The 22,929-nt window shown below is 40.3% G+C and overlaps 1 protein-coding gene across 11 annotated transcripts in view; it reads right to left on the bottom strand.

The window, feature by feature from the left end:
• Nucleotides 1–22,929, bottom strand: part of DENND2B (DENN domain containing 2B) — a 170,155-nt gene that overhangs the window by 59,126 nt on the left and 88,100 nt on the right. For 7 of the 11 annotated variants that reach the window (XM_080595788.1, XM_080595792.1, XM_080595789.1 and 4 more), the window contains 2 exons: nucleotides 7,222–8,439; nucleotides 4,310–4,446 (listed from right to left, as the gene is read on the bottom strand). In XM_080595788.1, the coding sequence (XP_080451914.1) occupies nucleotides 4,310–4,446; nucleotides 7,222–8,439 (1,355 nt within the window). Of the gene's footprint in view, nucleotides 1–4,309; nucleotides 4,447–7,221; nucleotides 8,440–21,428; nucleotides 21,807–22,929 lie in introns of those variants that run through there. The other 4 variants (XM_080595785.1, XM_080595793.1, XM_080595784.1 and 1 more) reach the window with 2 other exon arrangements.

Here is a 22,929-nt window from a genome sequence, read left to right as displayed (position 1 = left end):
CCCTTCCATAGATGGCCAGATTTCCAACACATTTTAACTATCACCTTTTATTTGAAGCCAATATGAAACAATCTAACTCATCTGACTGAGAGTTTCAGAGGCTCCAGAAAAGTCTTCTGACTGGCTTCATCAGTTACTTCTCAACATACAAATACAACCGGAGATGGGCCTGAACCCAAGATATGGCTCCGAGCATTTCAGAGCTGGGAAGAAGTCTGCATCTCCATCAAGACTGTGTGACAATTGTCTCTAGTCTCCTTAGTGGAGCACAGAGAAACTGTGATGTGGAGATAGGGAGAAATGAGGAGAAGATGGAACTGAATTCCAGTGCAAGCTTTCAAAACTGGCCTCTATTACCATGGACAATATCAAACCCCGGATCTAAAGGCCTGTGCTCTTTCAGAACCGAAACTCTACAGCTGAACCCCAGCTTTAACATGAAAACATTTCAACCTTTAACTTTGCATATTAACTATAGCGTTACTTAGAGGAAAGCTGTTGTTGGTTTGTTTTTGTTATTATTTTTTAACCCCCATGGGAATTTGTTCCAGTTGCTTGAATCTTACACCTTCGACTAGCTTTCTTCTTGCCTAGGTTACCTGTTCCTCTTTAACAGCTAACCCATCTGCCCAGGCAGAGGTCCATTTCTGCTGTTGGAGCCAGCTTGGAAAAATCACTTCCTCAGCCAGAAGGTATTTGTGAGGCTCCATCTTCTACAGTACAACCTAAAACATCTGTTGAAAAAGTACCTGTATTTAATGAACAAAAGAGCCTCATACTGCTGACTATATCAACCACAAAGTCAAAGGAGAGAAGCATGACTTCCATGAGAGATCTAAGCACAGCACTGGGACCTGCCACCAAGCAGTCCTAACACAGGTTTTGATACCGATTCCCTTGGCATGCCACCAAACTCCTGGCATAGGCCAGGCCAGGCTATACCTGGCTGCCATATGCTAGTGTGCCTAGACTTGGTGTTCCTAGGGGCTCTGCTGCCAGGGAAACACCAAACTTCCCCGGGGCAGGGGCAGACACTTGTGCTCCTCCTCTTAAGAGCTTGATGGGCAGAAATAAACTGAAAGACGGATTTAGAGGAGATTCCCACCTGTTCTACTGTGTCCAGCACTCCGATGAGTTACATACACAGTAAGAATGCTTCCCCTGTCAAAGCAGATTTCTTCCTCTGTATTTAATTTCAAAATTGTGAATGCAATTTCTCTTGCAAACACATACCACAATTTACATGGTTTTACTAGATTTTCTTTAGACAAACTTGATGTTGTTCCCTTACCCTTGCTTTCACTTTACTTTCATTCAACCTTTTTTGTGCTTTCTTCTAGGTGTCAGGTGAAAAATGCCTCAGAGACAGCAGAGATTAAATAACAATATTCAAATATCTCAACTGTATTTAGTGGAACAGACTGGAACACTGAAACCATATGGTACACATGACAGGAAATACTGTTGTCCACAAACACAGCGGAAGCAACTGTCTCAGACATCTCTTAATACTATGATAGTTCCTTGAATTTGCACAAAGCCAAGTATGGTTTCCCCAACTGGATTCATAAAGCCACATCAGTTTTTGTCTGATTAAAGACTCATTCAAAACCACAAGAAGCAAAACAATGTTAAGTTTACTATGACTGCCACATTCCTGTGAATGCTAGTACAGAAGATGAATGAAGTCCACATGGTTCCTTGCACATGGAATACAGCTCTGATTAATATTAGGAATGTGTATGCTTTTATACCGTTGCTTTTTGATTAATGCAGAATGGATCTTTATGTTCCAATCCAGTACCTCTCTTGAAGTTAACATGCAAATATTTCATTTATTAAAATGTACTTAAATATTACAAAATTAAACAAAGTCTCTGGTTCATTATGTCCCTAGATTTCAAAGAACAACAATTTTTGGTTTTAAAGTACCTTAAATAAAAAGTCTTAAAGTCAAGTCTCAAAATAACAATCTACCCACAGCAGCTCATCACTGTCCTCACCATTAAAGAAGGAAACACTGTAAGGGCACCAGGAGAAAGACAAAGGTTTAGTGTCCATGTGCATCAGATGAGGAGGTCATGCAATAATCTCAGAAAAAATTACTCTACTCCTAGTACCTATGTGCTTAAAAGCTACATTTTGATAATTGGACTAGCCTGAGTGAGAGCATTCAGTATCCCACACAGCACCTTGTAGGTGTTTAACATTATATACACTTTTTAAGAAGGTACTCTCTGATAGATAATACCTGCATTAAAAGTTTTAATTCTATGGGTGGTGAGGGAGATTTTTTTAAATTTATTGCTACAATGACAATATTTTAGCTACCTACAAGCATTTAGGGAAGAAGGATATTCAACCAGCTATAGAAAAAAAAAAATCTACCACTTTTAGGAGAACTGTTTGCAAAGAAAATCCAAAGCAGCAGTGACAGAGTTCTTTCTAGCTTTGAAGCAGATGTAAATCTATAAAATAAACTCACTCTTACAGACACCTGGTTTACATGAGTACAAGAGTGCTACTTAGAGACAGGGGTCTAGCACTACTGGTATAAATTATGCAGATGTGATACGCAAAACTACATTAGTTTCTTTAAAGCCAGAGATCAAACTACTTTGGCTTGTCTTTAATCACATTTGACAGTTTATAAGAATTGTACTGAATTTGTATTCCCCCCTCACTGCCTGTGTTGAATGAAGTGCTTTGGAATGAGACTGTTAAAAAGTAATACAAAACAATGAAATTCTGTGTTTGTCCACAGATCAGAAATTTTGCATTCTCTTCTCACTGCCCTGCCAAAATGCCCGAATTATAATTTGCAGAAAGCAAACTTATAGTTCCCGTGAGTTGGAAGTGCCCACTGTGATTTTGTTTCATTGAACCCAAGATTTCTTCTAATTTGAAGAAAGATTCTTACTAGTCCTGCACTTTTTTTTTTTAAACAAACCAAAGCAAGGAAAGCAAACATTACAACTTAACATCTGGCAGCATGTTGATAGTCCCTGAGCAAAGATGGGCACTATAACACACAATACATTTTCAAGTGTGGACTGCACAGTGGTCTGGCTGTTCATGGAGAAGGCTGATGATCATATAGAGGTGCTCTCCACGGAAAAAATCTTTTTAGTATCTACATAAGCTCTCATATTTTTATTAGCAGACACTGAACAAAAGCATTTTTGGTGTTCTGGTAGCATTTATTTTGAATGGCACAGAGGGAGAGTACAGCTGAAAACTGAAAGAGTGAAGTCCTGATTTCACTGAGGCTGACAAACCAGAGACAGAATTTAGTTAGACAGACAAAGAGCCCCAAGCTGAAATTTGTGGCAACTGTCCCTTGCTGTATCAACTGCCATGACCAAGAAGATTTTTGTGCTATCATCTTTGTTCGCCCTTCAGACATCTGTAAGCAGCATTAGATTGCCTCTGGGCCTCCTTTTTACCAGACTAAACAAGCCCAGCTCCCTCAGTATCTCTTTAGAGGATGTGCTGTAGGGCCCCTGACTACTTTGGTAGCCCTCCAGTTTGCAGTAGATAAAGATTCACTGTCCAAAGTAAATGAAAATGAAGTACCCTTTGTACTTCTTGCAATAATACAACACTGAAAGAGTTAAAAACAGTGCAGATATTCATCACTTGTGTGGAAAAACTGTGCTCTGAAGGGCTGCCCAATTTTCAGTAATTATAACAACTTTTTTGATGTTAAAAGAATGTATGCATAGGCCATACATTTCCTTCTAAGACCAAAAGAAACATGTTTTTCTTGTGAAGCTTAATCAAAACAGTGTTTTCGTTGTGCATTCCTGATGGCTCTATAGCTAAAGGAAATTAATTTTTCTTTAACCAACAACTGGGACTGAGGGGAGACCAGGAATTATGCTACATACAACTGCTTTGGGGCAGTCCCCACAGAAGTCCTGAAAAGCTCAAGCTGACCACACAAGACCACTGAGGTTAATCTTGCTGTTGGATAGTTCTGTATCTATTTCACTTTACATTTTTACATCGCTCAAGGCTTCAGGCCAAGGCTTTGTTAAAAAAAAATATTGTTTCTAGTAAAGCATGAAAAAATCTGACCAGTCTGTCTCCAATACCACTCAACAAAGTTCAAAGGAATCAAGACCTCCTGCATGTGGACTGAGAGTTACATTTGCTCTGATACAACAGAATCATTTACCTTTCATTTAATCTCTCTTTGCTATCAGCATTGAATGTTCTTGCACAGGGCGTATGTTCAGCAATGCACAGCCTGACCACAATGGCTCAACAACCCAGTGTGAGTTCATATAATGCAACAGGATCTTACCCACGATGTCTTCGTAGGCATTTTCTTCTAAAGTGCTCTTGGATCCAAATTTATGCTGGCTCTCAGTCCCATTTTCAGTTGGGGAGGGAGGGTACAAGGAATGCAGACTTGATGCATCCTCAAACTCAAAGGATTTTCTGAAGTTAAAACAATAAGTAATTAGTAACTAGAATGCAAAAATGACTCAAATACTTAGCTGAGCAATTGTTTGTTAAGAAATGTATATAAATTAACTAAAAAATAAATCACACATCATGCTTTAAGAGGACTTGTAGAGGACCCTCAAGCCCTGTACTGACAGCAGTAGTCAGTATAACAAACAGTGACACCTTTATGAGGTTGGAAGTATTGTTATCCCCATTATACAGAGAAGGAGAAAATATCCAGAAAGTATGGAATATTTTTCATCAGTTACATAGTAAGTTAGCTGCACAGTCATTAGATTAGAAATTGTTTTGTGCTTGCCAGGAGAAACATGTGGCCCTCTCTCCTCAAGAAAAAGGCATTTATCTGGAAAGCACTCCTCTACCAGTTGCCTTAGCAGATGTAAACCTTAGTCTGAAAATACTCATGTCTTGAACATTCAGATACATCCTAAGATAAAAAGCAGTGTACAAATGCCAAAGGCAGATTCAGGTGTGTAAAAGTCACCCATCTCCCTTGCACAGCTTGTGTCAAGCACTGTCAGCAAAGGACAAAGCATACAGGAAATAAAGGCTGTCAGGGGTGAATGAGCACCCCTGGGTGATGGCTGGGCCCTGAAGATTTGGGCTTTCTGGCAGGAAGGTGAGGGACAGCTGGCTCAGACGGCTTCCTGGAGAGAGTCTTGGTCCCTCCTTCCTGTGCTCTCTCCTGTCACTGTGGATGGGAGGTTTGGCGTCATAAGTCCAGCTGGACGTAGGAGAATCCTGTGGATTGCAAGAAGCTGCTGTCCATGCCCTCCCCATTCTCCAGTTTGCCCAGCTCTTGTTTCTCTGAGGCACTACCTACACTGAAGTTGGGAGGTATATGGTTTGCACTGTTAGCTCTACCAGGGCCAGTGTTCATCTTCATTTTATTATGAAGTTAAAATAGCCACCAGAAAAGCTGGTTTCAACCAAAATATTAAAAAAATAAATAGAAACCGTCCATTCTCTTGATATTCCAGTGAGCTTAAACCACACATATGTTCCAAGCAAATAGAAACCTAACCTGCAAAATGTCAAACTGATTTGCAAGAATCCAGAGATACACACGATAGCACTGCAACTCCTAAAACTTACACTCAGCTAATCATTACCTAAATTGATAAACATTGTTTTTGCATTGAACTCATGCCTACCAGCCCCGTCTAGGACAGGCTCCACTGTCAAACTGTGCTGTCTGTACAAATTTATTGTCTAACTCAGCAATGACAAGAGACTGAGCTTGCAGAACAGCAGGCACAAGCATGAATTGCACTTCTTCTTGAAAAGAGGATTCAAAACTTCATCTCAAAAACTAATCATACCAAAATACTGTGGTCTTAGATGACTTGTATGGTCTCAAACTAAGTGTGAGTATGTACTCAGAGATTGACTTTGATCACTTAGACATAGGCCACAAGGTGATTCTGTGGCAAGAATCATCTCATGTGATTCATTCCTCTTCCCACCCACCACACAGACCACTTTACCACTTCACCCAGACCATTTTACTATTTGCCCCTTAGTTTTCCAATAAAGGCTACCGTTTATATCTGAACATTTAAAAATTACTGTCCGGCTTCTGTACATTGTATACGCTGCAGTGAACAAAATGAGGTCAGGTTTATTTCACAAATTCTTGTTAAAATCTAGGTTTGTTTCCTCTAACTGAGATTATTGCCAGGACTCAAAGATAATTGCTGCTAATCAGAGCTTGGCTTTCCACATTTCTCCCCTCTCTTTCTCTCAGAAGCAATGTACACCAGCAGAGTTGTCTGACCCATTTCAGAAACAGGTGTTTCTTGAAAGAAGAGATTCTGAAGGCTCCTCTTCTCCTTTTCCTGCCCCAGAGCACTTCAGGTCAGGTTGTGCTGACATAAACTTATAATTAATTGAGCCAACATCAAACACCAGATATTGAATTCATAGCATTCACTTGAGATGTTGTTTAACAGTTACTTGCAAAGCTCATCACTAAGTTTCAGCTGTGTGTGTACTGTACACATGCACAGATAGCTGAGCAAACGTTCAAAATACAATACTTTGAGTTTTTATCAACAATTATCCCTACAATTTTCTAAATGGAGAGCAGAATGAGTTTTACCATTTCCAAAAAGCCAATGGGAATCATTTAATTAAAACAAGTTGAACTCCACAGACTGCTGTGGAAATGTTGCCATATACTCTGCTCATCATTAACTCAGGAATATATAAAGTCCCTTCTATGCTAAAATATGGTTTTCTCAACACTAATCCTCTACAGCTGTTGATAGCAACTTATGACAACGTTTCTAAGCACTGAATTACATAAAATCACCAATGTCACATAAAACTGACACAACTGTAGTAAGCTTTGGAAACACAAACCCTCTGCAGATATATCTTGCAGTAAACAGGCAGACAGGACTACAACAGATGAGTTATGGTCCTGCTACAAGAGGATAATGAAATTATGCTCCATTAAGAATCTCAAGTAAGGGCATTTGTGCCAAAATGACCTGAAGACTTTTCCAGGGATCAAGGAACGCAGGATGGAGAACTCCAAAATTGTAGCTATGCACGGGTATTTTGCCAGTGCATCCCAACAGAGCAGTCCAGTGGAAAAAATACTTGTCTTGCAAGCAATTCCTAGCATTTCTCAGGTCAAAAGCATTCTATTAGAGGGAGAATTTGAAATATTGCTACTAAAATAATACACCACAGTTATTTATTTGAAGATCAAGCTCAAGACATTTCCTACACTTTTACCTATTCTGGGATTTTCTGTGAAAGCGAGACTCTTTCTTCTGCCGTCTGGTCACAGGGGGTGCAGGGGTGGACGGGAGGGGGGGAGGAGCAGCAGATGTAGGAGATGGAGGTAGGCCATTGCTTGGTTTACTTTTATGGTTTTTGTCTGCTTCATATTCAAAGGTGCGTTTGGGCTTGGGTACAGGATTCACCACGGTGTTAGCTGCGCTTTCAAGGAGCAGATTAGGGTCAGCAGAGTTTGCAGTAACCCCCTGTTTTGTCTTACTGCTTTTCTCAGCCTCAGTGGATGTTTCTGGTTCACCCCCCAAAATAACACTCCCTCCTTTGCTATTACTTAGGTTTTCACCCAGTCCCTCCACAGTACTCAGAGTCAGAGACTTTTTCCTCCCTTTGTCAACACTGTAACAGCTGCTCGGTAACTGGGGGAGGCCCCTGCCAGGCTGCTCTTTCAGTGCTTGCTCGATCTTCTGTATTCTGTTGAGCACAGCAGAGGACTCTTTCCTCACATGGCCCTTGAGGAAAGCAACAGAAGGAGGCTCGCTCCTGCCTGGTCTCTTTTCTACCCGATGGCAGGAATCCCTGTCCAGCAGTTCCTCCTCCTCTGTTTCTGGGTAAGAGCACTCCGAAAACGTTCGGCTCATTCTTCTAAACCCTTTGAAATCAAATGTCTTCTCGCTGCAAGGAGATGTCAGCACACTAGGGCAGCTCTCGCTGCCTGACCTCTCCCCAGCGTCCCTCTTGTCCGCACACATGCTCATCCTGGGAGACAGCTCCCGGCGACACTCCCATTCTGTGATCTTCTGCCTGATGTCCAGCACCTGGGAGCGGACACTCGCCCGGCTGAGGGAGAGGTTCCTCAAGTTTGCAGCAGTGCCCAAGGAAAGAGTGCTCCGGGCGAGCGGATGGCTCCCTATTGCGTCCCCATCCTGAGCCTCCTTTGGGGTCTCCTTTTGGTCCTCAGACTTGAACACAGACAACCTTTTATCCAAAGCGCCCACACTGACGGCTTTGAGAGGGTGGCTCGGAGAGTCGGTGTCCGAGGGGCTGGTGGAGGTGCTGCGCAGCGCAGACGGGCGGCTGCTCCAGTCCTTGAGGCGCAGTCTGGAGTTGGAAGCTTTGGTGAGCCGAGTAGAACGGCAAGAGTCCTCGCTGTCACTGAGGGGGTAGGCTGGGCTTCTTGGCGGGGACAAAAGAGGTGGTGGAGAGACTGACTGACACCTAGAAGTAGAAAGAAATAAAAAAATCAAGTCCTTGGGGAAACTACAGTTATTTGCCAAATTTCTTCTGGCTGCAGGCAAAGCAGAGGACGTTTGCACACCACAAAACTATCCCAAAGCATCAGCAAGCTACCAAATACACCTCAGTCACGGAATCTGGGGAGCGGAGGGCAGTAATTAAGTGATGTCAGTGATGAACTGAGCATTCAGCATGTCCCAAGCCAGTTTTCTCACCTCTATTTGAATCCCAACTTTTACAAGTTTCCTGACTTTAAACACAGCTGAGACATTCTCATAGCGAACCATTGACCTGAACGCATTTACCACCCCCAACAGAATAGCTCCCTGGTCTCCCAGGTTAAGGATTCCCTCTGCAAGAAAAGGGGATCAGCAGGGGGAAGATTCCTACTGCAACAAAAATTGTAAAGACTGACCAACAAGTAGTAAAGTTCACTCGCTGGCTGCAGTGACCAAACCAGTTTAAAAAGATGCCCGTTTTCAATGCATAACATCTGAAGCAAATGATCCTTGTGGTCAGCACCTACAGTATTTTAGCCACAGCATTTCAAATCCCTGATGTATACAGTAATTTAAATAAAACTGCAAAAGGGAGACCTGTTTTGTCTTTGGTCTGATGTTGTGGCAAACAGATGAAGTTCTTATCAAAGAGAACAGAAGTAACAGTATCAAAGGAATATTACAGACTGAAAAACACAGGCTAATCTGCCCACAGTACAAGCTGAAGACTGCAAACTACGCAGAAAGTCTCAGTGTCACCTTGGAAAAAAAGCCTCAGGAGAAGTTTTTGTCACAGTTTGCAAAATTAGCCATTGTTACTGGGGTGTTGTACATTCTTGTAAAGACTTTAAAAACAAAAAGACAAAAGGAAATTAAACAACCTATTAATCAGCCGGCTCATCAGCGATGAGACAGCAATAAAGAGAGAAAACCATGACAAAAAAGGGGGGTTTACAGCTCTGCCACAATGCACACGTACAAACCACAGCAGAAATAATCACGGCTCCTTTGACATTTTGACCTAGCAAACTTTCTATTCCAAGAAATAAGGAAAGAAAAGCAAAGATCTAAATACAATGCCTTGCATACACAGTTTGTGTTCTACAAAACTGTGGGCATCAAGGTTTTATTTGTTTTGTTTTTTATAAAACATTCTGCATACATAAAATCCAAGTAGAAGAACTAGGTGACCAAAAGAAGTAACAGGAGCAAATTTCTCAGCTGTAGCAAAGGGAGAAAAGATTCAGAAGATCCCTTCTGCTATATGGTTTTCTCCTCAGCAGCCAGCTGACACCCACAGGTGCCAAATTCTGTGGATGACTCTACAAGTCCAGAGCACTGAGATAACCTCTGAAAAATATACTTTGAGATGGGAGGAATTTTCTTCTTCAAACACAGTCCCAAACCAAATTATTAGATTTCATCCCAGATTCTTACAGTTGAGACTTTGCAAGCAAAGCTCAGAAGTATTAGGAGAAAAAAAATTAAAAAGCTCTGGTCGCAAAAGGACAAAAATCAAATTATCACAAAATGGAACTTATCTTTTTCAAAATCCTATGATATCAAGTCTTTTTTTTTGCACAGAAGTTGCACATTTTTGTGACTTTTTGTTCTTCATCATTTTGAACAATAAACACGCCCATAAGACAAATCTTACGTCAAAGACAATGGAAATACTTCATCAACAACTACTTAAAGCTCAGTGAAAAGCGTTCTTCATTTCCAGTCAGAAAGGATGCATGTCAGAACACATTCTTTTCATTTTGAGTCCTAGAAGTTAAATTTACTGTTATTCTACGCAGTTTCAGACAGGTGTCTTAGGATACCTCAGGAGATCAAAAGCAGGTGACAAACGATGAGCGGTTTTGGCTGGCTGTCACAGCATAGAGTTTGCAGTGAATTACCTAGGATTACCTTGGCCTACAGAACGTCACAGCACCTGAAGATGCAACCTAAATCACCCTCCTCAGACTTGGAGGGCTGCCCCGACTCTTCATTTTTCCTGTCTATCCCATCATAGAAATCTCTTCAGCCTAATACCATGATTGTAAGGTTTATATTATTCTTAGCACTCCTCTAGCTTAGCCTTGAGATTATGTTCTCCTTATTCCTGTATGTCGTGCAGGCCTTCCCCAGAGCTGCACCAACATTTGTTGCAATGAAACAAGCATTTTGTAGTGGCAGTGTATGTCACGTATGAAGACCACAGCCTCCACTGAAGCCTTTGAAGTCATATTCCGTTGTTTTCACTGTCAGGAAAAGGTTTGTTGACTCACCAGGAGAGGAGGAAAGGGGAAAAGCATGATTTGCATGACCTGCAGAAGTTGCACAATGTTTCTTCTCAGAAGATATGAGCCATTCTTTTAAATCGCAGGTTCCCAGTAAGGTGACTGCACTTAAAGCTCGATCATGAACCCCTGAAGTCAGTTACACAACTCCCACTCACTGCTGTACAAGTCTGGAACTGCAGAGCAAAAGGCCCTTTAGAGGTGTGTACTGTTAAGTACTAGGGATACCATAGTTAAAACACTGATTTACTTCATGTTGTACTGTAATTGAGGTAGAAGAGATAGGAATAATTCAGCAACAAAGAGAAGCAAAGCCTTGTCTGTTTGGCTTTGAGCATACATTCACTACAGGACAGCAGCAAGTAACAGAATCAAGTCCAAAAGCTGAACAACAGATAATAAAATGTTCCTTTCCCTGAGAAATCTGCTTCTATTAGAAGAATGTTCTCTCGAAGGCACAATAATTCCAGTCTCTAAAACAAATATTACTTGACAAAGACAATTAAATAACTTGTAATCTTTCATACAAAGACTGTAAGCAAAATGTTTTTATTGAAGTTTCCTACATACAGAATGATACATGCTGCGCCTTACAACGCTTGCCACTACAATCACTGTTAAAATATTTCATATAATATTAATTTCATAAATAAATGCAGATTTCTTAACAAGTTCACTTGAACAGAACCTTTCTCTGAGCAATGACATTTCTTTGAGATTATCACTCTTTCACAAAACACACTGGAATGAGTTGCTCCAAATCCCAATCTGAAAAGTGCATTCTTCCAGCACTCAGTCTGCGGTGTGCAGCTCTCAAACCACGGCAAGTCAGCAGGCACAGTGCATTGCAGTGTCATGGGCAAATTGCCCATCACACAGCCCACCATGCGCGTAGGCAGGTCACAGGCCCAGAGCTACCTTCCGGTGGGACTCACGGCTGCACAGTGAAGGGAGCAGGCAGAACCTGAGAGATTTCCATCCCTCCAGATCCTGCTTAGCTTTGCTGTTCTAAGTTGTTCCCTGAGAATCAGCAGAATTACCCACAATAGTAGAAAACTATTAATATCAGTGATTATCTGTAGGATTTGGAGCTCTAGATACAATTGAGCTTTAAGTTCTGATTCGGTCTCTTCTCTCCAGTTTCTTTTTTCCTCACTTAAACATAGAAAAAAAAAAAAGTTAATTTACAAGAGCTGTAATTGTCCAGACCCACTCAAATAAAGATGTGGCTTCCCTGGACTAGCGTATGTATTCATATAATTTGCTCTAATAAAGGGTAATATCAACAGCCATATCCTTTCCCCAGTACTAAAGAACATCCATGGATAACAGAGGAGCTGCATCTCTCTCTAACTTCGTTAGACAGCTTTCAACAACAGGACGCAGCCAGAATGGTGGCTAATGAGCTGGTCTTGTACTTCTTTTCCATGTCTGAGTAAGGTGTATTATAAGAATTTGCATTTATTGAGGAGTTTGCATCCATGATTCACACATATTGTCTAAATACTAATAAAACCAGTAAATTGCATTTCAGACCAGGGATTAAACGTGACTGGAGAGTGGTTAAGTAACTTGCCTTGGAAGAGTTCCAGGACCCCTAACTCACACTGCCCTGACCTGACCTCTGGGCTAAGCAGCTCAGACACCATAGCACTGCTCTAGCTCTCCTGAAGTGTCAGGAAGGACTCCACAGATCATCTGTGCTGAAGAAACACAAGCTGGGAGAAGCTGCTCTGCATTCTTTCAGTTTTGCAAATCCCATCTACCTTGCTTAAACCAACACTTACAGAAGGAGATGACAGTTTGGGGCTCTCACTATGCCAGGTAATTTCCCATTTCAAAAAAGTCAAGCCCTTGGCAGCCCATTTACAAAAGAAAGAGCAAGAAAACAGGTTGACAGAAAGGTGTCGGGTCTTTCCAGGCTCCTGCTGATGAGATCCCATCAGTTCACCATAACACAGAAATTCGGTGAGCTCACAAAGTTGAACAGCACTTCTATATTTCTCAGGCTAGAAAAGCATCCCCTCTTGCTAGGAAAATATTGCTTTCTTAGTATTTTATTTACGTTATTTACCGATTTTCCTCATAGTATTGTGCTGTTTTATCAAGACAACCTAATATATTTTAGAGTAGTGATAATAAAATCAGAATCAGCTGTGACTGTAAGCATGTTAGTTTGCGTATTTAGCAGATTTGGCTGCCACAGAAGACTAGATACTTGTCATTGCTGCTGCCAATGTTTAAAGAGATGTGAAACAAAAGCAACAGAAATTCCTCTTTGCAAGAGCAGCAAGCCTCAATTTAAAAACAACAACAAAAAACACTTAATTTTCCTACTAATTGAGTACAGAGAATATTTCTCAAGAAAGATGTGAATAAATTTATTTTTCTTCATTATACTGGTTAGAATACCCATCTTCAGCTAGATCCCAAAATCAGCAGAACCCCAATAAGGTCACTAATGCTGCACTTGTTTCATGTAATTGAAGAAGTAGATACAAAATTCTCTGGAAATTTTTAAGAGAGAATGCTAAAAAATGCTCGATTAGCAACTCAAGCAAAAGACTGCACAAAAATATCATTTGAGGCACTGATTTTCAGATAGCCAGTTTTAATACTCCCATCACAAAAAGCAGAAATGCTTACACCTGTTTGGCTTCTTGTCAGTTTTTTTGGCTTCTGTTTAAACAAAATGGACGTGTTCAGATTACAGGATGAAAAACCAGAATTATAAAAAAAAAAAACAGAATTATATTTATAACCATAACATATATAACATAACATATGCTGAAAAAAACTAAATCCTGAGAATTTTATTGTCTGTCCAGATGAAAGCATCTATGTCCAAATTTTCAGCCAGTGTAAGCCTCCAAACACTTAGAAGACAAGTGAAATAAGAAATTCACAGAACAAGATATAATTTATTGGATTCTTGCATTTTCAAAAGGGTATTTTCTCCCATGCCAGTATTACTTCTCAGCACACTAAAAAGCTGTAGTTGCATTTTTGTCTTCAGAATAAAAATGGATGTTTCTCATAACTTCTGTGACCTGCACCAAAAAAAAGCCATTTTGAAAAGTTTCAATACCAATGGCTCTCTGTAGCTGGTACAGTCACACTCTGCTCTAAGGGAACTGTTGCCAGGAAATCATTGAGCAAACAAACAGAAAAGCACTCTTCTTTCAGAAACACATTTGTGAAAGCTCGTGGCAATTATCCCTACTTTTACACAAATAAGAATTGAAAGAACTACTGCAGAACAAAAAGATTCCAGTCGTACCTCTTCAGGTGTAAAGCAGAAGAGTAATTCAAAGGCTAAAAAAAATCACAACCTTCAAGCAATGTTGAGGGACAACACTTTGCAAAGAATTCCTTCTTCCTCTCTCTCTGTACAAAGACGGAATAATTTTCTCTATGCTTTCCTCAGAAAAGCTATGAGAAATCTACTTTCAGCTATAAATACTGTAAGTCAGTGGTTTGGTTGCATTTTGAGATGAGTTATGAGACAAACCCATTAGACGGAGAAGCAAAGTTTCAACATCATTTGCATATGACACTGTGCTATTTCCTTTTATTTTATCACCTCTACGTACATTCCTGCCAGCAGGGACAGATGAGTAGTAAGGGTGATTGCTGTCAAGCACTCGGTAAGGCATTACTGTAGGGCAGAAACAGCGAAGGCTCAGCAGGCAGATTCAGGTACTCAAACTGGTTTAACTGGGATACTGTGTGGTTAGCATGAGGGTTAAATGTACAACCCTCACCAAAATGTGTGGCATGAGATGGCTTTGTTGATCAGCCAAGACAAGCCAAGTAGAACCCATGTATAGATGATAGCTCGAGTTTTGACATTCTTTTTTCAAAACTAAATGATCATCTAGGTTTGGCCAATTTCTTTGTATGCTACATTAATGATAAATCCAATCATTCCTTATATTAATCGTACTGGGAGTAGAAAGGGACTTCAGAATTAGTATTATTGCTACTCTTTGTAACTGGGGGCTGTGGGAAGAGTACAACCAAACAAAAGGGACCTCCTGGTCTACTGAATCTAAATAGATCCAGTTTTGTTTGACAGTAAACCTATTACAATATATTCTATACTTTGGCATAGTGTACAGTCTATTTTAATTGTCTACATACACCGCAAGTAGATAACTACAGCTGATATTTAATTATTTTAAATGTAAATAAAGCTTACTGTGAGTAAAGGAGGTGAACTTTCTACAATCCATGCTAGGCACATAGCAGTAAAAGGTGGGTTTGAGCTGATTTAACCTGGTAATGAAGCAAGAAACTAAACTTGTGGCATCTTGCCTCTGGCTTGGAAAGGAAAGTGACAGTAGTGGCAACACAATAGCTGCTCTTCCACCAGACCCTTTATTATTTTTGAGCTCTCACCAGGAGCATAGCTCAAAATCCCCCAAACCCTGCATGACAGATCATTTCCTCTCTTTATTGTTGACTTTGGGATTTTGACAAAAATGAAACAGAATTTATTTTCGAAACTAAAAGGTGAATTTGCATAATAAGACCATTTGAAACAGTTCACTTTCATGAGCATGTACTAGTGGTGGAAAAATCCCAGCATTTAGATAGAATGAAGCAACAAAATAAGTCAAAGTGGATGAAGATCAAGAAATAATTAAAGTCAGAACAAAAATAGAAACACCACATACTTCTCTGTGCTTCTGATATTTTTTCCAGGAATTTTGATACTTGCCATTTAAATAAAAAATTGAAACCATATCAGAACTAATTACAAAATAATAGGCTACTAGGACTGTCAAACAAACAAGATCAAGTGCTACGTGCTATTTTTAGGTGCTTTAATTTCTGTGCCCCCAAGTACTCAGTTCACAAGAGTGATGGTGGGCAATGTTAGAGAGAGAGTGCTGTCCTACAAATAGACCCCTTCAAAGCTCTGAATCTTTATAGTTCTGAATCATAAAGAGAAGTGCACAGAAATTTGAAGTGGCAACTATTCTCCACAAATGTACAAAAAAAAAAAAAAGCAAATAAATCAAAGCTTATGAGTCAGGTCGTAAATACTTGAATTAGACCGGATTTGTAAAGCAAAGATGGCAAGAAAATCTGACTGTGACAAATGACTGTAAGACAAAATGTGATCAATCAATGGACAGCAGATATGTGCCTTTGCCAAGAAATTTCTAAGGATGAAGAAGGAAATTTTGAAATTATGTAGACTGAGAGGGCTAGATTCCCTGCTGATCTAGATTTATGGCAGTCTTGCACTGTTAAAAGACAAATGCAGAATTTAGTCACTGCCATTTTTAAGGCTTTCACCCCGCCTCCCCCCCCCCCCCCCCCCCCCCCCCCCCGTTCATATACAAGTGACTGCCCCAAACACCAGCAATCAGGCACAGAAGATTCAGTAGCCAGAAGATTCAGTAGCCTACATTGTACTTCCATCACAATGATCAGAAGCTGACTGCACACAGAAAAAACAAATCAAAAGCAAGAACCAAAATATCAGAGACAGCCATTCTCTCTTTTCTACTGAGGTGCAGTGCACTGGTTTCATACCACTGTCCCTCATTTTCTGCTCAAAATAATAAATACAAATCAAAGTTGATAATGGAAGCCTCCTTCATATTTACTATTTTCCTCTAACATGTTCTGAACAACAATTTTTGCAACAAATGTTTCCACTGTTGTCTCCACTTTTACTGATTTTTATGTCATGGAGGCTGTTCAGAGTAATCTAGTCTCACCTGCTTTTTTATGATCTTAGTTTTTTTTGTTGGACTGAGCGCAGCAACACAGCAAATGATAGCATGTTCTTAAATCAGGCAGAACACACAAGTTCTTATTTGTCTCTTTAAGAACCACCAGTCCTCAAAACTTGTTTTTTAATACAAATATTCAAACTCTCGGTGCACATGGAAGCTCTCAGCTCTGCTTTTTCAAAGCATAGGTGATTTTTCAATGTGCTTTATCTACCTGGGAATCTCAAAACATTTGAACGCTTTGGAACTAATTGTGTCAGAGCTTTGCGATTCTTCCATGCTTATATGCACACAATTTGGGCAAGATTGAAAATGACTTTTATGAATTGTGACGTTTATTTTTTAACATAACTGAGGCAGTTCTGGTTCGGCAACCACTAATTCTGGAACTCTGGTTTGGAAAAGTTGTTGTAAGATAGGTTCATACCTTTTCTGCTCTCTCAAGCCAGAAAAACCTCATGAAATCATTGTATACTTTACTGAAATATTCTACACCCAAAGGGAACAGAACTGAATTGCAAGCCAGAAAGTCACGAGTCCTGGCTGCACGCTAACCCAGAATATAGCCAAGCCTGCTTTCACTGCTTTACTTACAAATTAACTTTTAGGTCACAAAGAACCTCATTAAATAGACCTATGAATAAATATCTAGTAGGGGCAGAATAAAAGGAAGGGAGTTCAGGACTCCATCCTGTCTTTGAGAACTATTCTCAGTCTCACCCACTAAGACAAGTTGCTTTCTGAATAAACAAAATCTATTGTTTGCTTCTCTACCAGTAGCCACAATGATACACTGTCCTTCCAGGCCAACTAGCTTAGTTCTGGTCCCCAGTTTCTACTGCTGTTGATATCACGTAAGGTATCAGACAGCAGGTGCTAAATCCCTCTTTGCTAGCTATGTAATCTATAGGTTAAGGCTATTTGTTGCCCCAAGGAGCAGAGATTCGAGTCTTGAAGTGCTGTCAATGTCCAGCGAGGCCTTTCTGCATAGATTTGCCAGTTTTCTGTTCTCATAAACTGGTTTAACACAGTGAGAAAGCTTCCTACAAAAACAGGTTATAAAACCAAAAGCCATTATCCATATGTCTATTATGAAACAGACATTCCTAATTTCTGTTATCATTTCAACTATTAATATCACAACGCAGAAAGTTTGAGGCCTGAGACATCTGGACCCAGTAAGAAAATACAATATGTCACAACAGGATAACACCAAAGTGATTCAAAGCTTCTGGAGTTAATGCACTGCATATGAAATAAAATATAAACAAAATAAAATTAAAATAAACAAATGCAGCACAATGGAACCTCCTGCATTCCCTCCCTGAATCCAGAACAACCTCAGCATCAGCCCTGTCTGAGTACAGTCTGTCTGAACCCACCTTGTCAGGCTGCCATCCACTTGAAGCCCTTGTGCGGTGAAGGCAGTTCACATTTAATGTAAGGCAGGGGAAAAAAAGGAGTAATTCTGTTTTTAAACTTCGCCTAAGGAGTACTCAGACCTCTGTGGGGTTTCATATCTGCAATAGCTGGGTGCCATCTGTTCATCAAGACAACTGCAGCAACTCAGTTCCACTTTGTGCAAACTCTTCCTGTGTAAGCACAAAGCTGAAACAACGGCATATAATCAGCAGGCTCCTGATTACATGGTTGAGAAAGCATATTTGTCCTCACAAGGGCACTTTCTAATGTTTCTTTTATAACAATGAAGCAGTCTAACAGCTTTCTGTTTGTTCCTATATTGCTCTCACAATGATAAGACTAGAGAAATGCAGTCTGGTTCTCCATCTTCAGCTTAGTTTTATAAATTTTACCCTCTTTCCTTTGTCTCTTCAAAGAGTGGATTTCCACCTTCCTAGTGCTCCAAAGGTCTGTGTGCCTAAATTTTTGACTATTTTTCCACCATAATAAAGGGAATTATTACTTTCCTCTTTGAACTTCCCAGTCAGTTACGGGATCACACCCAGACAGTGCTCTCTCCCAACCATACATTCACATTCATTGCAGTCCCTGAAGATGACCAAAACAGTTTTTCCTAACAAGAGTTAAGCTTTTTTTTTTTTTTTTTTTTTAAGAAAATGACAAGCATTCATAACAGACTTCGCAGTGAGGAACAGTAGCAGTATCTGCCAGAACACGTGACTTTTACGTGAACAACATCAAGAAAAAAATTAGAAGCAGGATTTTTTTTCCGCACCTGAAAATGCAGAAAAGAGCTGAAACAGTTGATAAGTGAAACATGGCTAGTGCTGGTGCCAAAGCAAGGGAGAAGGCAGGAAACTCATGGGAACTTGCTGCTTTCTCAAATACCAGAAAGACAAGCTAAAGTGCAATGTAGCGCTTCATATGCTCAGAAGAAACCTGTTTACAGTCTGCCGTTCCCCAGCACAGTGAGGACAGAGCTGCAGCACAGGCCAGCCGCAGGACTGCAGTCAGACGGAAGGTAAAAAGAGCATTTCAGAAGGTGCCGCTGCTTGTCACAGCTTAAACTGACCCACCATGATGTACACGTTGTGAGCTGACATCCCTTGTGTAATCGCACACAAGCCATACCACCACTGCCAAACACTGCGTTTTACAGATGCTGCAGTAAGAAGAACGAAGGAACATAGGTGTAATAGCAAACCGTACACTAAGAGCTTAGCTTGTACACGTCAGCTGGGTAACTAGTGTGTCTCCTGTTCAGAGGCTGTATTCTGCCTCTGGAGGAGGAATGACTTGAATCTTTACAGCCCTGGCCTTTCTTATCATCATAATTTTCTTCAGTGGTCTGACCCCATGGAATGCAAAATAAATTCCAGCTATGACAGACAAACATGACCCTTGGTACATGCTACAGTGCGCGTAGATTTGTGTGGATTGAGCAATAATGGAATACTTCTCTTGCCTTTAGGAGAGAATTTTCTCTCAGCTTCAGTGATGGCCCTCTTTCGTTTAATTGCTTGAATTCACAAGTATTTGCGAATTGGGGTTCAATTTTCTTCTGGCTTGCATCAGCACAAATCAAGAGTTTGCAAAGAAAAGTTGCTAAAGATGCAAACTGATGTAAAGCTCATTACCATAGGAAGATATAAAGCATTGAGCTGGAGCAAATACACTTACCAAAAAAAAAGTTTCAAGTCAATTTTTTGATCTATTTATTCTCCAATTTGTTGGCAGACACAAACACACGAAAAGGGAGAAGAGAAAAAAAGGGAGAAGGGGAAAAAAAGGGAGAAGCCAACCTATAATTTGCAATGCCTGTTGCTATCACACTTATCTATATAACAGTCCAGTCAAGGCCAAATATAACTTGACCCTGGCCTTAATGCAGAAGAATTTCACTGACTATCAAGCAGAAGATTGACCAGCCACTTGATTACTGTGCTTAACAATAGTCAAAACCATGTTCTAAAGGAAATTTTCCCAAAGGTTTAAACATTAGTTTCTCTCTGCTTTTTTTTACTGAGATTTCACTATAAATGTCAACAGGAGCAGAGTTAGGTCAGGGAGCGACGCTCCTGAACACTCTCCTCACCATGATCGAGAGTAATGTAAGCATGTGCATTACTCACTAAGTTGAAATGAGCCTCCCAGACCACGTTTCATCACCACACCTACAAGAGCTGTGGGATCTCAAGCCTAAATTTGGAGTTGGGATAATATCCGGGGGATTTGTATTTCCCTTATAAATATTTCAATCTCACAAGGCCTTGGCTTCTTATAAAACTGTGGATTTAGTTTTACGCTCTTCTGTTGGCCTATTAGCTTTTATAAGGAGCTGGCCAATATACTTTTACTTCTCATATCTTATATGGGAATTTGCATATACTATGGCCCTGAGGATGAAAATGATTTGCTACCACTGCCATGCAACAGGAATGCCGCACAGTAATAAAGAACTGCAAGGTTACTTAATACACAATGCATTAGAGCGACTAAAACCAAGTACACATTTTTTATCTCTCTCATCCTTTCCTTTTGGGACAGAGCCTAAAAAAACCCTCATGTCCCTACAGGAAGACATGGTGATAGCATCAGGCAAAGCAGCAAGAAAATTGGAATGATACAGAGCAAATGAAGCAATACCAATCTGCATGTATGATGGGAGCAAGAAAAAGCAACTAAATGTATACAAGCTCATCAGCAAAAAATACTGCTCTCTTAAAGACTACACATGGGCTCTCAGCTCATGAACAGAATATTTGGAGCAACAAACTGAAGTCCAGGTTCTGACCCTAAGTTACATGACACAGAGACCCACAGGCTTTAGCCCAAAATGCTGCATTGCTTTTTTTCTCTAAACCCATAAGAGTTCTGCTATTTATTCAGTGGAAAAAAAAAAATATATATGTATATATCAGAGCTGTCTCTTGCCCCAGAAATTAAGTTCCTTACAACACACTTAATTAATTTTTTTTAAAATCAGGCATCAAGGCCAACACAAAACATAAAAGTGCACCATCAGCACTACATTTAACACTGGCAGAAGGTGTAGGTACAAATACTGCTGCATAACTTAAAAATTACCTTTAACTATTAAGGAGAAAAAAATGGATTCTCATTAGGCAAGACAAGAAATATGCATTTAGCCAGGCAGAGAAATTATATTCTGTCTGAGAGCCCAAGAGAGGTGGAGAAGGAGGGGAAGAGATGGGGAGCAAAATCAAGTTTTAGCTCCACCAAGTCCCTTGTCCTATACCAGAGCTTCAAACTTCAAAAATAAAGCTCTTCGTATCACTATCTTTAGTGAGCAGAGAGCTGCTGTTGAGTTCCTGCCTGTGAGTAGAAAGCCCATCAAACTGCAAAAGTAGCAAAGAACATTAAGGAATCCACTGTGACAGCATTCCATGCTCCTTCACTTCTGCTTTAGCTCGCTGCCTCCGCTCACACCTCTGGCAGGCACACAGCTGTCCGTCACTGCAATCACTCCAGCACACGGGTTCCAGACTTACTCAGAAGCTCTTCCCTCTGGGAAAGGTGCAGAATGGAAAGGGAGGAATTCCACGTCCAGTCCCTTGTAACCTGCTCTATCCTCTGCACTTCCTGAAAGCTCGCTGCTTCGCTTCTCAGGCAACGAATGACACATGGTCTGAGGACATTTGTCAAATCTCTGTCCCTTTGTGTACTTAAAGGGAGGAAACTGGTATTAATGGTTAACGAGACTAGCACTAGCAAAGGCTTTCTCTGCAATCTGACATGCTGATTTCGAAGGGACAGGTGTGTGAGAAATCTGGAAAGCCAAATGTTTCCTTCTGATTGCCTACAGCTTGGAAAACTTCCGTGGCTTTGATTTGGTTTTGTTTCTGAAGTTGCAGGGACTGACAGTTTACATTTCATTCTTCAACCTGAGGCTGCTGATCGCTAACAAAATCTTAGAAGCTGTATCAGCTGCTCCAAACCACACACACACAGACAGAGCAAAGAAGCGTGCCTGACTGACCACGTACACTGAAGTCACACGGATGCCAGTACTGTCTAGGGAGGAAAGGGAGAGGTTAAAAATCCACATGCAAATGCTTTCAAGTCTCTGCCAACAGTTTCGAAAGGACACAGGCTATCTGCCATCTCCCATTTGCCAGTGTATTCATGGAACGTAAAGCATCATTAGGAAAGCTCATGACTTGTATATTTGCTGTATATTTGATTCAGTGAGATCGCCAGCATCTCCCTGGTCCAGAAGGCAATGGGATTTTCATTCCTAAGAACAACTTCCTCCAGAAGAAATGAAACTTTGGCATGATAATTTTAAAACGTTATGCACACAGTTTCTATGCAGTATCCCCTGTAGACTTCTGAATAACTTTTTATCATCACCCCCCCAAAAAAACAAATTCACATAAGACTCCTGATCTGATTTTCTGATGCTGCATTGATAGGGACTCCCTTAAGTGCTTTAGCATATATCTTGCTTACTGCTTTTACTTACTACATTTCAGTGCAGTAAAAGCACTAGAAAGACATGAGAAAAGTTTTCAAAACCATGCTGTTCTAATAATTTGCTGCAAAAAATATATGTAATAGGTCAGTTCAAGCCTTTGTATTACTGTGTGCACTCATGTAAAAACAGAAACCATCAGTGATTAAATAAATAAGGACTGCAGTGTTAGTCTAAGCAGTTTTTTTACTGTAGCAGAATACAGTTGCATTAAACATGCTTTCAGTCTAACCTGTCAATTACAAACCTCTGCTTTTTAAAAGACTTGTTTCCTTTCATTTTTAAATTATTTTCCAGTGTTTTTAGCAAACATAAACTTTGATAAAAGGGAAAAAGTATTTTTAATGATGACATATGATTTCCACATATAAAAGAACAAAGCATTAAAAGTGCCATGAGAATTAAATTGCACTGGGAATTAGTTAGGCTACGTTCCTGCTGCCTTTACATAATAACAAAGCAAACTTGATCTGAAGGTGCATGAAAGAAAATGCAATCTCCCCCCCCCCCCTCCTCAA

This window comes from Anser brachyrhynchus, assembly GCF_964034855.1.
Source record: "Anser brachyrhynchus genome assembly, chromosome: 5".
NCBI lineage: Eukaryota > Metazoa > Chordata > Aves > Anseriformes > Anatidae > Anser > Anser brachyrhynchus.
The sequence above is the reverse complement of the archived record's forward strand: the minus strand, read 5'-3'. Positions and strand labels throughout refer to the sequence as shown.